General features: G+C 38.3%; 1 protein-coding gene across 2 annotated transcripts in view; it reads left to right on the top strand.

The window, feature by feature from the left end:
* The window catches only part of LOC122796627 (serpin B5-like), a 411,192-nt gene that overhangs the window by 315,535 nt on the left and 79,784 nt on the right, over window positions 1–15,873 (top strand). For both annotated transcript variants that reach the window (XM_044065250.1, XM_044065249.1), the window contains exon 4: window positions 7,679–7,799. In XM_044065250.1, coding sequence (XP_043921185.1) covers window positions 7,679–7,799 — 121 coding nt within the window. The remainder of the gene's footprint in view (window positions 1–7,678; window positions 7,800–15,873) is intronic.

Below are 15,873 nucleotides of genomic sequence, written 5' to 3'. Positions count from 1 at the left end.
GTCTGTGTTAAAAATATATGTAAACAATAGAAAACATACCTGCATATGTTTGCAAGAAAAACAAATTATATATAGATGTATATAACATGAATTGTTTGTCCAAAAAAATCACCTGTTAAGTGATTTTAGTTTTAAAATACATTTTAAATTACTGTGATCATTCAAACCAGGAGGAGCACAAGCATTGAGTTTCAGCTGCCACAAACAATCCCTTTCCTTCTAACGTCAATGACCAGGGGCCACCCCTTACATCCTTCTTTACTTGCTCAATGACCAAGAATAAAAAGGTATGCCCTGGGTTTACGACACTGTGTCTAGCCAGTGCATTGTTTAAATTTGACTTCGCTATTTCATACTGGTGTTCGTAAATGCACTGCCTCAAGTGTCTCTCAGTTTTTCCTATGTTAAAACCACAACATAATTGGCACCTAGCCAAGTAAACAACACCAGTGGTGTCACAATTATACTTCCCATGGATGGTGTATTTAGTGTTATTGATGTTAAACCTATTAGTGGTGTCAATACATATATAACTGGTGCGTCTCCCACATTTATACATACCACCTCTTGGAATATACAAATCTTTAGGTCTTTCTAAAACCATCTTTAAGGTCTGACCTCATTTGAAAACCTCCTTGTGGAAGTCTCCTAGCCTAAGCTTCATAGTTGTGTCTTCACTGATCATTACCCAGTGTTTCGTGATAATATAATGTAAGGTTTGACCGTGAATGGAAAAGGAAGTAATAAAACTGGTAGTAAAGTCAGTTTTGTTAGAACTCTGTTCGACATTCAATCTAGTATCCCCATTATCAGACTTAGCCATAGGGAGTCTCCGTTGCCCTACATACAAAATAGGTTTAAACACCCCCATTTCTTTCTTGATAGTGACTTCAGCTATAACCTTGTCTACCAGCTGAGGGGGATATGCCCTATTCAGAAACATATTCCTTAGTAAATTATGTTCTTTATGAAAGGTAGTTTCCAAAGAGGACATCCTAGCCGCCCTTACAAGTTGTCCTTTAATGATTGCCTTCTTTTGGTGGAAGGGGTGTGAGCTCTTGAAATGCAAAAAAGCATTTGAGTATGTGGGTTTTCTATATATCTTAGCCACATACCTCTTACTGGGTATGTCCTCAGATATTAGGACATCCAAAAAAGGAATTGAGTCAGATGCAAAATTAAAGGTGAATTTCAAAAAGGTGGTGAAGGTAGAGATGCGATTAACAAACTGCTGACCTGTTGTATACCAGCTTTTAAAAATTACAAAAATATCATCAAGGTAATAGGTATACCAATGTATTCCACTTTTAAACATTTCATCCTTGAACAGATATTCAGATTCGCAATGTGCCAGCATGCAGTTGGCAAAACACCCTCCACAGGGTGAGCCCATGGCCACCTCGGTCTTTTGTAGGTAGTATTCATTATTAAACAAAGATGTAGTTATTGGACAAAATAATGTCCTAGAGGAATTGCACCAGGTATGTCTCATCATTATCAGCACCTTTCCTATGTAGATGTTCCCTGACCCAACTTATGCCCAAATGTTGTGGAATAACTGTATAGAGATCCTTAATGTCAATGGTCAAAAAATTGTAAGATTCATCAAATTGAAAGAAATTAAGTGTCTCTAAGAAATTCCACAAATCACGGCAAATTTGTGTCTCATTCACCAAGTACTTCTTTAACTTCATGTGGCCTCAATAAACAAGTCATTCAAGAAGCCTCTAATTCTACGATGTGCTCCATTGATCTCATTTAAAGAGGCTTTGACATAAGCATCAGTCTCCAAAATACGCTTCACATAGCAAATAAATGAAGACGTACACAAATTCATGCAATGATGATAACATTAAACAATAGTAAAAACATTTCCTATCTACGTAGTGCTCTTTTGCTTAATAAAGGTCTAATAGGGACACAGTCATTAAGACCATGTCCATAATTTGCTCTAAGCCTCACAATCCAGTTAGCCTCCATTTCCTCTGTCCTGGACTTAATATCACCTCCCCTAATATTAATAAATGTTCTACCTATCACTACAAAATTGAAAATATGATGTTTACCCATACTGGTAGCATGTTTCACTAAGGCATTAACACTACTACTTTTCTTTATATGATAAAGATGTTCTTTAATTCTTTCTTTTAAGGTACGATCCGTTTTACCAACATAGAATTTATTACATATTAAGCAGGTAGCTAAATATACCACATGCGGAGTGTCACAAGTTGCACTTACTGTAATGTCAAAAACTTGTCCAGTATCAGGGTGTTTAAAAAATTTCTTTATTAATGTATTTGCAAAATCTACATTTACCACATGGTTTAGTTCCATACTCAGATTCATTATGAATTTGGTCCTTAGTTATACATAGCCTACTTTTCAAATTTTTCTTATTTTTAAATGAAAATTGAGGCTTTAAGCCTACTAATTCTTTAATTTCACTATATGTAAGAAGAATGTTCCAATGTTCATTTATAATATCTGTGTATTTCTTAACATCCCTTGTATAAGTAACACACATTCTAAGCTTATTATCAAACATATAATTTTTCTTTTGAGGTCTATCTGAAAAGTATGGTTTTGCTCTTGTCTCTCTTAGTTTCTTAATTTCCACAATATTATTTTGGACCATTTTCTCATCATAACCCCTCTCCAAAAGTTCATAACCAGTTTTCACTATCTGTCTCTCATATTCATCATTTTTTACACTCAATCTAGAAATTCTAAAAAACTGATTCTGAGCCACATTTTTGAAGATGTAATTAGGGTGCATACTATCCCTACTCAATAATTTATTTGCATGACAGTCTTTCCTGTATAGTCTTGTAATAATTCTATCTGCATCATCTTTTTCTACATATACATCTAAAAAGTTAATGCCTTTTTCTGAGTAATTTAAAGTAAATTTTAAAAAGTCAGAGGATTCATTAATAAATAGTACAAATTTCATCAATTGCTCAATTGTCCCTTTCCATAAAAGGAAAAGGTCATCCACGAACCTTCTATAAAACATAATCAAATCTTTAAATGGGCCTCCTACCAGAAATTCTGATTCCCACACAGACATAACTGCATTCGCATAACTATTTGAGCAGGAGCTCCCCATTGCAATACCATTCTTTTGCCAAAATATTGTCTCTCTAAATATAAATATATTGTTTTCAAGCACTAAATTCATTAACCTCTGTAATAATTCAACCTTTTCAGTATCAAAAATCCCTTTCTCTTCTATTAACTTCCTTATGTTCTTAATACCAGCCCCATTAGGAATGACAGTAAACAGGGAAACCACATCCAATGTAACAAAGATTATATGCTCATTTAAAATTCCTTGATTAGTAAAATCAAATAAATCGCGTAAAAATGTTCTGTGTCTTTCAAAATAAATAATGATCTTTCAGTTAAAACCTTAAAAAATTCTCTAAATAAATTGAAATGGGCTCCGTGCACCAGCCATTCCCTGCAACAATTGGTCTCATAGGAGGTCTGTGTACTCTTTTATGCAACTTTGGTAAGCCTTGAATTATAAGGATAGTGGGATTTAACTTAATAGTTTAGCCAACTCACTATCTATAAGGTTTAACCCTTCCATATGCTTTATTTGATTATATATGGAATAAACCATTTCTTTCACTTGTATTGGTGTAATAATTTGATAAAAGTTCGTGTCATTCAACATTTCATACATTAAAATGTCATAATCTGCCCTATCCATTAAAACAGTTTGTCCACCCTTGTTTGCTGGTCTTATAATCAAATTGATATAAATTTCTAACTGTTGTAGGGCATTAAATTCTTCCTTGCTTAAATTATGCCACTTATTCTTTACGAGAAAAATCAGGATCTCCCTTGATGTTGTTTTCAAGTGCAGTAAGCTCCTCAGTACGTTTGTCTATTTGTAGGCAATAATCCTTTACCAATAATTCCAAAAACTCACATCCATGTTGGTCAAATAGGTGCATGAGTTCGCAATGAAAAGAAGAATGCTTAACCAAACCAACCGGATACTTCCATTGCCTAAGCCCCTTAGGGATGTGGCATCTGTGAATACATTCATGCAAATAAGCCACCTCTATTTAAAGTTTTTTGTGCTTGAACAATTTAGAGTCAACTGTTTTAAGATTGACCACAATACTATTATTCTCAGAATTTAGTCCGGTTTGATTCTCAGCTAGAGCATCTTCTGCGTGGAGACATGCGTGAATGGGCGTACCTTCGTTGAAGGTTGTGCATCAGGGCTGGTAAGTTGACACATAAAAATCAACTACCAATCATTAGCAGACCGGAGTTCCGCTGTGGTGACCCCTAACCGGGAAAAGCCAAAAGACACAATAACAACAACTGCTACCAGAGTTTCCAGCAGCATTCTCACCAAAAAGTTGCACAGGTCTATTTAAAAGTTCAGACAAAGATGGAGTGGTAATATTAGATACATTACCTTGAGTAACAGAATGCAAACGCTGAACTTCATTGTTTGTCACATTGGTGCTTGAACGCAGGCTGCTTCCAACGGGTGCCTGTTGTATAAACCCACTCAGAGTTGCCGATGAAATAAAAGACAAACCATTGCTGGATATTGCCACATTTTCTTCATGACTTCCTTCAGGTATAGAAACACTCCCAGTACTAAAGTTATGCTCACTGTTAACTTTCCTGGCTAAATCATCAGCATGGGAAGTCAAGTGCTGAATTAGCCTGGTTAAATTTCCAATGCTATTGTCATCACCAGTTAGTGTAACACTGTCCTGAGAAAATAAAGACTGGGAGTTGGAGGCTCCTTCACTATCCATCATTACAGATATTTGGATTTAGTTTCAACTTTTACAGCAAAAACCCTGACAGCCATTTGTTAAGCAAAATAAAACATTCTCACATTGAAAACAGACTTAGTATGAGCAACAGTAATCAAACTCTTTTGTTAACCAGATAGACCTACTGGACACACATTTCCTTTTCAGGGGTGAGCTAGTAGCAATGTCTAGTTAAGTGACTTGCTCATGGTCACACAGTACGCAAATGAGGGCTAAGAAAATTAAAACCACACCCCAGGAATTATAGCCTCAGCCTTAACCCTCTCCATCAACTGCCTAAAAAACAAATAATCTTCTCTTCCCTTGAAATTCACATTTATTGAAAATGCATCTGACAACTCATTAAACTGCTCAGATTCATAGTCAAGTAGCAGCTATGTGAATGGTACATTAATTCAGAAGAAAATGTGCAATTTATTTGCTAACAGCTTTGAACAGCCCAGTGGACACAAGTGCTCCTTTTAAGAAGCAGCCCACTGTCTGATGAAGTGAATTATAGTTACATAGCAGGCAAACAAAGGCTGAGAGAGCATCAAATCCTACATTACATGAAGCTGCTCTTTAACAGCTTATAGACTTACTCATCTGCCTTAAGTACCAGACAAACTGTTGTAACTCAGCATAGTGCATTTCACATCAGTGCACCTGCAAAAATACAAGCTAATTAAAAAATGTATTCATAGTTAAAATATTTACATTAAACTCAGACTTCATGCTGTCCAATTTATTTACAGCTAAGTAATAAATATACTATCAACAGTCAGCAAAACAAGGAAACCAGTCAGCAAAACAAGGAAACCAAGGGTCATACCAAAGGAACATGGCACATATGATGATGCTTCTGTTAACTAAAATTGATTTCTTACTTTATGCCATAAATACACACACACGAACACGTGTACACACAAACACACACAAACACACATACACATGCACGCACACACACACACACACACACACACAAGCACACACACACACACACACACACACACACACACACACACACACACACACACACACACACACACACACACACACGTACATGCATGCATACGCACATGCACACACACACACGTCCATACCTCTCAACATTCCCTGAGTTACAGTTCATCTCTGATGTTGCCTCTTATTTTTATGCCCCTGGTGAATCACAAATGATTATCCTCAGTCAATAATACCAGAGCTTAAGAATTTCACTCTTATTGCTCAGAACAGTATCATGATGCAGAACATGTTGTAATATTAAATATTTAAGTGACTTCAGTAGCATTTAAAAAGTTTCATTGTTGTTGTTAAGTGTCCCCTCAGCTTTGTGTGGACATCTTGAGCATGCACATTGAGAGGTATGGTAGCCCCTTTTCCAGATGTACACATGCACAGAGCCCCATAGCTTTCAACTGTCCTTAATTTTGCGTCTTATAGCAGCCCTGTCCTACTTAACCTATGGGCAATCACATGCTTCATGATACAAAACTTGCTGTTCTATTAATTTTTATCGTGACTTAGAGTAATATCTAAAGAATGCTCCTTAAGTCTAATCCCCCTCCATACATCTTATTACTCAGAAATACATTGTGCTACAAATCCTGTTGTTCTGTTGGAAGTTAAAGTAATATCTAGAAGTCACTGGTTTCTACTGCCCCACCCCAAGTCTTACAGGCTTTGCTTGTGATTCTAGAAGAAGTATAACACTCCCACACACTCTCGCCCAAGAAATCCCCCCACACAAACACTCATCATAGATCAGTCCTCTCCCACCTGATCATATTTATCACATTAATGGACACATTCATCTATATACATACACACATACTTACTCTACTTATCTCCACTACTGCAACCATCCAGGCAGAGATAGGTTCAAGTTAATCTCTCAATTACATCTGTCTATTGAAATGTTGGCACTCAAAATTCTGAGTGCTGAAAAGCTGGGAAAAAAAAGACAGAAAACACAGGAGAAGAGTGAATCATGAAAATTGCTCTTCTCCTTAAACCTTCTTTTTGCAGGGGAGCAAACCCCCCCCCAAACTTATATGGGTCTATATTATAAGATCAACGTTTAAAAACATCGAACAACATATGGTCGACACCATATGGTCGATGTCTTCAAACATCGACCTTATAAAAAGACAAAAAAAAAAAGAAAAATGTGCCCTAACGGGTTTAAGCAGGGAGGCAAGCACCGCTGCACCCCCCACATGGGGGGGCTACACCCCCAACACCCCCACAACTTAAATATACCAACTCTGAGACCGCACTACATTGCAGTAAATGGAAATCTCCCCTTACGGAGATTTCCATTTACACACTCGAGATTCTGAGTGTTCGATATTCTCATGTCGACAATGTCAGATTCGACATTGTCGACTTTCGAGAATATAATATAAACCCACTTATATATATCAAATCTAAGATCACCATACCTCAGAGAAAAGGGAACATTCTGATAAATGGCATCGTGGAGTTACTATATACAAGTCCAATTTTTCAGCCATTCAGTGTCTGCTTCTCGAGACTCACTCTAGAGGGTCACAACAGTTAAAATGGTTACCCTCATTTACTCGTGTTATATATGTTACATTTGCTAAGTAACCAAGTGGTGGTATAAAGGGTCCTTGATGTAACTTTGCTTGTGTAGTTATCAAATTAATGGATACATATAAAATACCTTAACTGGCTTCTTGTAATACATAAAGAACAACATTTGATTTTATTTCAATGTATTTTCTTAATGGGATTTGAAAGATGTAAGTAAATACATGTCCTGCCTTTCTATGCTTCTTTTAGCATCAGCCTTGTATTTAAAACAATGTTTGTGCATTAGCTTTTAAGTGATGTTTGTATTATTGCATGTATATCAGGAGTATCTGGAAGCTTCTAAGAAATATAATACACAAGTGGAACAGGTGGAGTTTGGAAATGAAGCAGAAAGTGATGCCACAAGGCAGAAGATTAATGACTGGGTAAAAGAGAAGACAGAGGGTAAGTATAACTTTCCAATTGTTGCATGACATCATTTTTTCAATTTAACAATTAAAGTGCAAAGTACAATTGTTATTATTAGTACTTAGTGGTAATATTAGTAGTAGTAGTGGTAGTGGCAGTAATGATAATAACAGTAGTAGTAATAGTGTTAGTGGTAGTAATAGTAGTAATAGAGGTAGTCGTAGTAGTGGTGGTGATAGTATTAGTAGTGGTAGTGGCAGTAGTAGTAGTAGCAGCAGTAGCAGGTGTTGTAGTGGTAGTAGTAGTAGCAGCAGTGGTAGTAGTGTTAGTGGTAGTAGCAATAATAATATAAATAGTAGTAGTGGCAGTGATAGTATTAGTGGTGATGGTGGTAGTGGCAATAGTAGTAGCAATGGTAGCAGTGGTAAGAGGAGGAGAAGGAGTAGTAGTGGTAGTGGTGGTAGTGCTAGTAGAAGCAGTAGTGGTAGTAGCAGTATTAGTAGTAATGGTTGTAGTAGTAGTATAAAGTAGTAGCGGTGGCAGTGGAGGTGGTGGTAGTACTAGTAGTAGTAGTAGTAGCAGCATAAATCTTTGCTATTGGAATTAATTTTAACCTACTCATTTTTATCATGTTTTCTATTTCTAAAATTAAGTTGCTAAGACTGCAGTGATATTTTTCCTTCATTTCTAGAGAATGAGAAAATGGCACTGGCATTCCTGCATTTGTTTGCTAAAAGTGAATTAAAAATAATGCATACATACAGCAGTCTTGTTTATTCAATATGATATTTCAATATCTTGAAATCTAGGCCTTATTTTTCATTCCAGTCACATTTTCTACATTTCATTAAAATAATCATGTGTGAAACTGACCTGTTATGGCTCAGTAACATTTGAAATAACACAATCTAGAGGTCTGTGCTTTATTCTATTTTGCAAAAGACTTCTGAATATGGTTTATTGTTTCATAAATACTGAAAGGTGTATTCATTTTGTGTAGCAAATGAAGGATGCAAAGAATTCTTACTTAAGAAGCAGTACACATGAGGAAGAAAGGAGGTCATGGAAGCAGTTTAGCTGCTACTTTTCTATGATCCTCCCTCTGACCATCAGGCTTCCTTCCTGCTGCTCACTTGGCCAGTTAACTCTTCCCAGGTGAGACTCTTATGACTTGGAGCTAAGGGTCAGGTCAACCAGGACTAGAGCCATTATCTGTGCACAGTTTTTTTTTTAATTTAGGCCTTAGTATCCCTTGAAAGTGCTCAAAGCATTCAAGGGGTTGGCATGCAATCAGGTGATGCTGTGCACATATACAAAATGAAGTAGATCTGTGTTTTTGTGGGCAGCACCTTTCTATGATCCCTGGTGTGCACTGGGGCTTCTACTATGGTGAGAACACCCAGGTAGATGTCTCCATTTCCTCTCTCCTAACACAAGAAAGCCAGCTTAGCCATATCGTGTCATTCTCCCCTGTACCAACTCCAGTACATCCCCTAGACACTAAGTGAATTCAGGACATCTGTATCATAGTCAGGCTTTACTCATTTAGACTGCTTCTTAAGTAAGCATTCTTTGGAATTTTGGTCTCACCTACTACGGGACTTCCATTTGCATAACTCAGTTTAATGTACTAAGAAACTTTTTCAACTGTAGTGTGATGGGCAATGCAGACAGCAGCTGCCCAAAACATGGAATGGATGAAGAGTTGGCTTTGAGACCAAGTTTTTTTGCAGGTATGACTTGTTAAATTCTTTCTTTTTGAAAGATGCTGTATGAAGGAATTTGCATGATTTTCACTGTGCAGAATTCATGAATGCTTTTCAGATTTTCATGACTTTTTGTATTCATGACTAGAGGCGTGGTAGCAGCCCTTGGCATCCATTGTGGATGAACAACAGGGAAAGGTGACACAGGTAACTGTATGCAAAGAAAATAAGTAAAAACTGAGACACGCAGCCATTAGGTTTTGCGAGCAAATAGTAAGGTAAGTCTTACTGACAGAGTGAAATACCAGTACACAGTCAGGAAAAAAAGTGAAAAGTGCAAAGAAAACAGGGCAAGGACCATACAACAATCTTTCTTTGCAGCTGTGGCAGCTGTGGGATTCAGAATCAGGAAGGAAATGAGAATATTATATTACTACCACAGAAACTACTCAATGTTTTTTTCTAGGTTCTTTTTGCCACCCTGCCTGCGGATCATGAAGCCTCCCATTCTCACTCTTGAGCCTGTTCATTCCCTTCCTTTTCATTGGGGTCTTCAGTACAGCGGTAAAAGCCTATTGGAGGCATCCTCATTTTCTGTGCTCTCACTAGCATCCTGGCAATGAGTGCATTGTAATGATGGTCCTAACCACTTGCCCCTGGGTGGGTGTATGACCTATGTCACTATCTGGCCACTACACCTTCTGCATCTGAATGCATTCTGCTGTGTCCCTGTGAATGAATGCTGCTGTAGAGTGGCAGCTTGTTGAGCTGACCTCCTGCCTCCAGCCCATATCTGTATATGCCACTCTTCCTCCAATTGGTGATAGCAGTCCACAGCTTGCTGTAGCCCTCACAGGCTGGACACTCCAGTTCGGTCAACACCACCTGTTACTGATGTCAGTAATGCTAAAAGTACGTGTGTCACCTGGGCCACAGACTGAGCTGCTATGCCATCAGGGTTGGCTGTAACTATGTATTTTTGTTGCTATAATTTATTGGGACATCCTACCAATTATGCAGTTGTCTGTTGTATACTCCATGAACAGGTACACTGCTATTGGCTTTACCTGTGAGATTCAGTCAATCATGTTACCTATGGTTCCAAGCTAGGAGGTCTAAGCATAATTCCAACTAGATGATGTGGAATTCCCTCTCCAGGTGGTACTGTAGTCCTTACAATGTATGTGAGCCAAAGTGGGCTCCTCATTCTGCTAACATGGCATCCATGATCAGCAGTTGTGACAGGTTTGGCTGCAGGAATTGGAGACCTGCCAAAAGATGGTGGGTATTGTTCACCTTTCCAGTGCCTGTCTACAGAATCTTATATCAAAAGATATGTGAGTGTACAGTAGTACTGTAGCCACTGACATCTCTCAGTTCATGGCAATGCGCACATCCTCAGATGTGGGATCCTCAGGTTTGGGGGAGGGGTTGGCATAATGGTTAAGGTCATTACCTCAGAGTTACAAGGTGCAAGGTACAGAGTTTGATTCTGACCTCTGGCTGCTGGCTAAGCATGTAATAACCTGCAGATTGATAGCATAGTATTTACATGTGAACCTATGAACTTATGTTCAAATGACATAATCTAGATCATGATATAATCAAGCCCAGAAGGCACATCAAAGGCCAGAAATGGACTTTGTGCTTTGTCTTCAGTCAAGGCACCAAAATCATAATCTGAAACAGAGTGTCCAGCTCTACACCAGCGAAGTATGTCCTCTGCAAATGAGTGTCAGAAAACTTCTCCCAATTTATGGTCAACAGCAAAACTTAAGCCATAGGTGTTTCTTCTGTAGAATTCTTCCAGACAGTCTTTGAACAGGACCATCAGAGGCCAACCAAGGAGGAAGAGGAAAGCATGGAGGCTCATTTCCTGCAATACTTTGACTACCACAGACAGCATCTTTCTGGATACTTTGCCATACAGTTCATACAGCATTATTTTGTAATTGAAATGAGACATTCCCAAAACAGACAAAAGAAAACTCCTATATGTACCCTGTATAATAAGTGCAGAAAAGCGCACCTCATGTTTATTACCCCCATCCAGGTGCTGTAGGCCAACAGACACAAAACTTGAAGAGTCACCATCTAGATCAAAAGGTTCTGGATATCATGGATGAGATTACTGAGATCCAGAAATGGATAAAGCTATCTATCCCTATCTGCATGAGATGGGAGTAAAACACAGGACCCTCTTTATATATTTATTTGCTTTTGCTTACTGGGAACGTCTATCAAGGAACTGAAATGCCCAGTTTCAGTGGAGGCCTGGGGAGAAAAGCTCCAAAACAAGGATAAAATACATTTTTGACAATTCAAAAGAAAAGTGGTTATAACAAACATTATTTACAAAAATATTAAGTTAAGGAAATACATGTTTTCAAGATATTGTGAGTAAAATCAGAAATACTGTATTAATAAAGTTGCAGACTTCAAACAGTAGTTTTGCATAGTTTATTAGTTGCCAGGTGATGTTTTATGGCAGAATTAAAATTTTGCAGGTTATTTAAAAGCTTGATGTAGCTTGGAAGGGTGGAGACAGCAACAGAGAATAGCGAGTGTCTGTAATAAATGATTTGATTTATTGGCAACAGCGAGTTTAAAGGACAACCGCACCCTCAGACTTAAAAAACATATTAATTTCATCATGGTTTGATGTTTCCTACATTTTAACAACACTCTGAGACTAGTTTGAGCTTTTTAGATATTTTTAGATGCAATTTCTGACTCTGACCACATGGGGTCTGGCATATTGAAAAAATTCAGACTGTTTACTCTGCCTCTAAGTATCCCAGAATGCATTATTTGTCTCCAAAAAATTGCATCAGATCTGCCACGTTTTGCCTTAAGTTGCTGTGACTTCATTGACTTAACAGGCATTCACTGCAGTCTTAAAATCCCCTACTTTTGGTTAAATAGTTATCCTTTTTCAATGACCACTTGAAACACAAGCAGTGCAAATGCTACAGAACAGAACTGAAAAGTGCATTTTCTGGCTCTTTCATCTTAGAAATGCTAAATTGCTTTCTTTTATGAAGGCTGAAATCTAGCTCTTCAAGGAATCTCCCCTCCCACTTTACACCTACCTTCCCTAGCTGTCAAAGAGCCAAGGGTAATTTGACCCATTATATGCATGTGATTGACAGTTCGTCACAGCAGGTGACCAGAGTAATGTACTGTTTGCTTGTCTGCCTTTTCCTCCTTACAGTGGGAGACTTTTTTGTTGCATTACTCCTGTCAAACTTAAAACCAAGCTACATAGCACTGGCAATAATCCCTGCTTTGCAAAGCATCAATATGCCACTTATTTTCCCTTCCTGTTTAAATAGCTAACCAATGATACACTATATACAAACTATTTCAGACTTGCATGACAGCACCCACATGCCTTTTTGAGTCAATATTTAAAAAAAAAAACACTGATGGTAGTGCATACCACTTGTAATTTGTGCACTGTTTAATTGTGCCAGACATCGGCTTATGCAAAAACATGCAGTTACTGTCTACGCATGGTCACTGCAACTTAACTTTATCATCTTACTTTTTGTAGCCGTTACTGTACTTAGTTACATATCGGTAGGCCTCTTCAGAATCGTGAGATTATATAGTCTGCTTTTTTGGTTGGACTTTCACAGTTCCAGCAATGGGCAACTACATCATATGTTGGAGTACTCAGAATTTCACCGCTTAGTATGTATGATTTTACTACATTTTTTGCTTTATTTACAGTATCTCAATTTACAAAGTATGCCCTCGATCCATTTCTCTCTAAATATAACCCCTGTATACATTAACACTGCAGTGTAATGAAGATTCGTCACCTGTGAAACAGTTGTCATTTTAATGGACCTTACAAATCTACAGTAATCAATTACCATTTAATTTTGCAAAATGTGCCAGAAGTCAATTGATCCATCATAAGACATACAAGATAAGCTGGCTTTTGGTTTACAATGTGCAAAAGTGGCAATTCCCACAGCACTATTGTGAAAAGCCTCTGTACCTCGTCAAGGTAGCCAGCATCACAGAGGTCCACTCACACCACAATACTTCCATCTACAGCCTGATCCACTCACATCACCACTTGCATTACACCCCTGCATGTAACAGGCTTCCAGATGCATGCAACGCTTGCCCAGCAAAAAACTCTACATGCCGACATTTATTCACCAAGGACCAGTCCTTAGACACACTGTACAAGCTCCAAATAAAAAGGAATCATACACAACTTCATACCGCTCCATCATTCACACAACCCCTAGTGCAAATCCAGGCTAATACAAGACATTCCACAAGAGTAGTGGTCTCTTGGTCTACATCTGCATAGCATGACAGATCTTACACAAGTTATGCCAATCGATAGAATTAAAAAAAATAACCAAGGTCAAACAGCACACATACACATCACTATTTCAGAAAAATTTAGTATCACTTCACAATACCAGTACACATTCTATAAAATATTAACATTTGCCCAGAGCCTCAAATGCTCAACAACAAATTTACATGTGTTTCATCAACCGCACAAACTTGTTACACACTACTGTGCCTTACGTTTACTGCCTGCTCCCTCAGTGCTACTCCATACCTGAATGCTTCACTATTTCATGCAAGGATTGTTATTCCATTGAACATGCCACTTTACAAGTGCATAATGTGCAGGACTGTAATCATAACATTCACAGTTCAAGCCAAAAAGATACATTTACAGTGACTGCATGCAATAGCCAGTCCATACACCATCAGTAATACAATTCTACCTTACATAGCTTATCGATTCCATCCATTAACAACTTAAGAACCATTCATCCAGTTAACTATATTCATCAAGTCAGGAAACCTTAACATTACACATCACAAACCATGCATAACACATTTCTAGACTGCATTTAACATCACATGAATTCATTGTAGCACCATGTTAGACATTGCATTGAACACGAGACAAAGTGATTGTTGCATGAATCAAAAAGTAACCAAACATCAATTCTTAGTTATTACAGTTTACATGTGCCAACTCACTGATAGTCTGTCCAACTTTAGAAACACTGTTCATTAAAGATTGGATTAATCAGTATTCAAATGACAATGGATTAATTTGTATTGAAATGGCAATGGAAGTACTCCTTTGGCTGTTCCTGTTGGGGGTCACTACAGCATATCCATTTGCCTTTTGTCCTGTCCTCTGCATCTTTTGTCAGACACCACTTGCATGTCCTCTATTACAAACCTTACCTTAGGCCTTGCTCTTATCCTCTTACCTGGCAACTACACTTTGTTTAGACAATGCCTGCATCCTAACCCTTCCTATAACTGTCATATTGGTTAGATGCTCACAGACAGTCACCTACCCTTAACACATTTAAGGAGCAGGATCTATGGACATTTTCTTCGACACTATGTGCCACCACCTGTGGAGGAGACACCCACTGCATGTCTGATCAACTCACTGTACCTCTTTACATCCAGTTTGTACATAATCATTTTGTAAAATTGTAAACATGTCATTCTCTGCCATGTTGCATTATTTGACACGTGGTTCCCTATGTTTCACCTTCATCATGGCCACTACTCCGATGTTTCTGTACTACGTGCCTCAGCACTTTGTGTAGCTCTATGAACATGGGCTATAAAATTTATGTCCACACTGACCAGCCCTAACAGAATCACCATTCAGAGCCAGGCCTACACAAGGCATAGTCCGTCCACTGCCACCCACAAGAGCCAGTGCACAATCACAGGATGGGGAGGGTGTGAAGAAATACTGCAACATGGAAGACATGGACATCTTTCATGTAACAATTCACACAACTTTGATGTCCTCCCGTTCCACTGTTGTACTATTCCAAGTGGTTGCCTTCCACAGCTCACCAAGAAGGCTATTGTTTGCTAGATGTTTCCCTAGGAAAAGGTGGAGGACAGCCAGGTCCAATCTGGCTCTGACCATTGTGATTTTGTCCTGCTTGCATTTTATACCTAACGTCTCAACTAAGGAACAACTAGCTACTTCAATGATATCATTGCTGCCACAATTCTTAAGTCTCCTGAAGAGGCCATCAATCTTCTGTAGTGAGCAGTACTACTTCCATGCAATGTGTTTCCATGGTACAGGTAGCCAAATGTAATTATCTTGCAGAAAAGAGGCTGAAATGTGTAGTATGACCACTGCTTTTCCGCACAGCCAGGGGGTGCAAAGACAAAATCCTCAACTCTTTTACACACTCTGATATGGGCATAAAACCCAATTAGTCTGTGAACATCCACAGTATGGATAACAGAGGTTGCAGAATAGGTCTGTTACCATTGCCATGAAGGACAGATTGGTCTTGACCAAAAGCATTACATCAAAGCATTACATCAACTGGATGGGAGACCCTCCAGTCCAAGGTTACTGCCCA

This window comes from Protopterus annectens, chromosome 3.part0, assembly GCF_019279795.1.
Source record: "Protopterus annectens isolate FY-2018-M chromosome 3.part0, PAN1.0, whole genome shotgun sequence".
Classification (NCBI taxonomy): domain Eukaryota; kingdom Metazoa; phylum Chordata; order Ceratodontiformes; family Protopteridae; genus Protopterus; species Protopterus annectens.
Note: the sequence above shows the minus strand (reverse complement) of the source record. Positions and strands in the feature narration are given on the sequence as shown.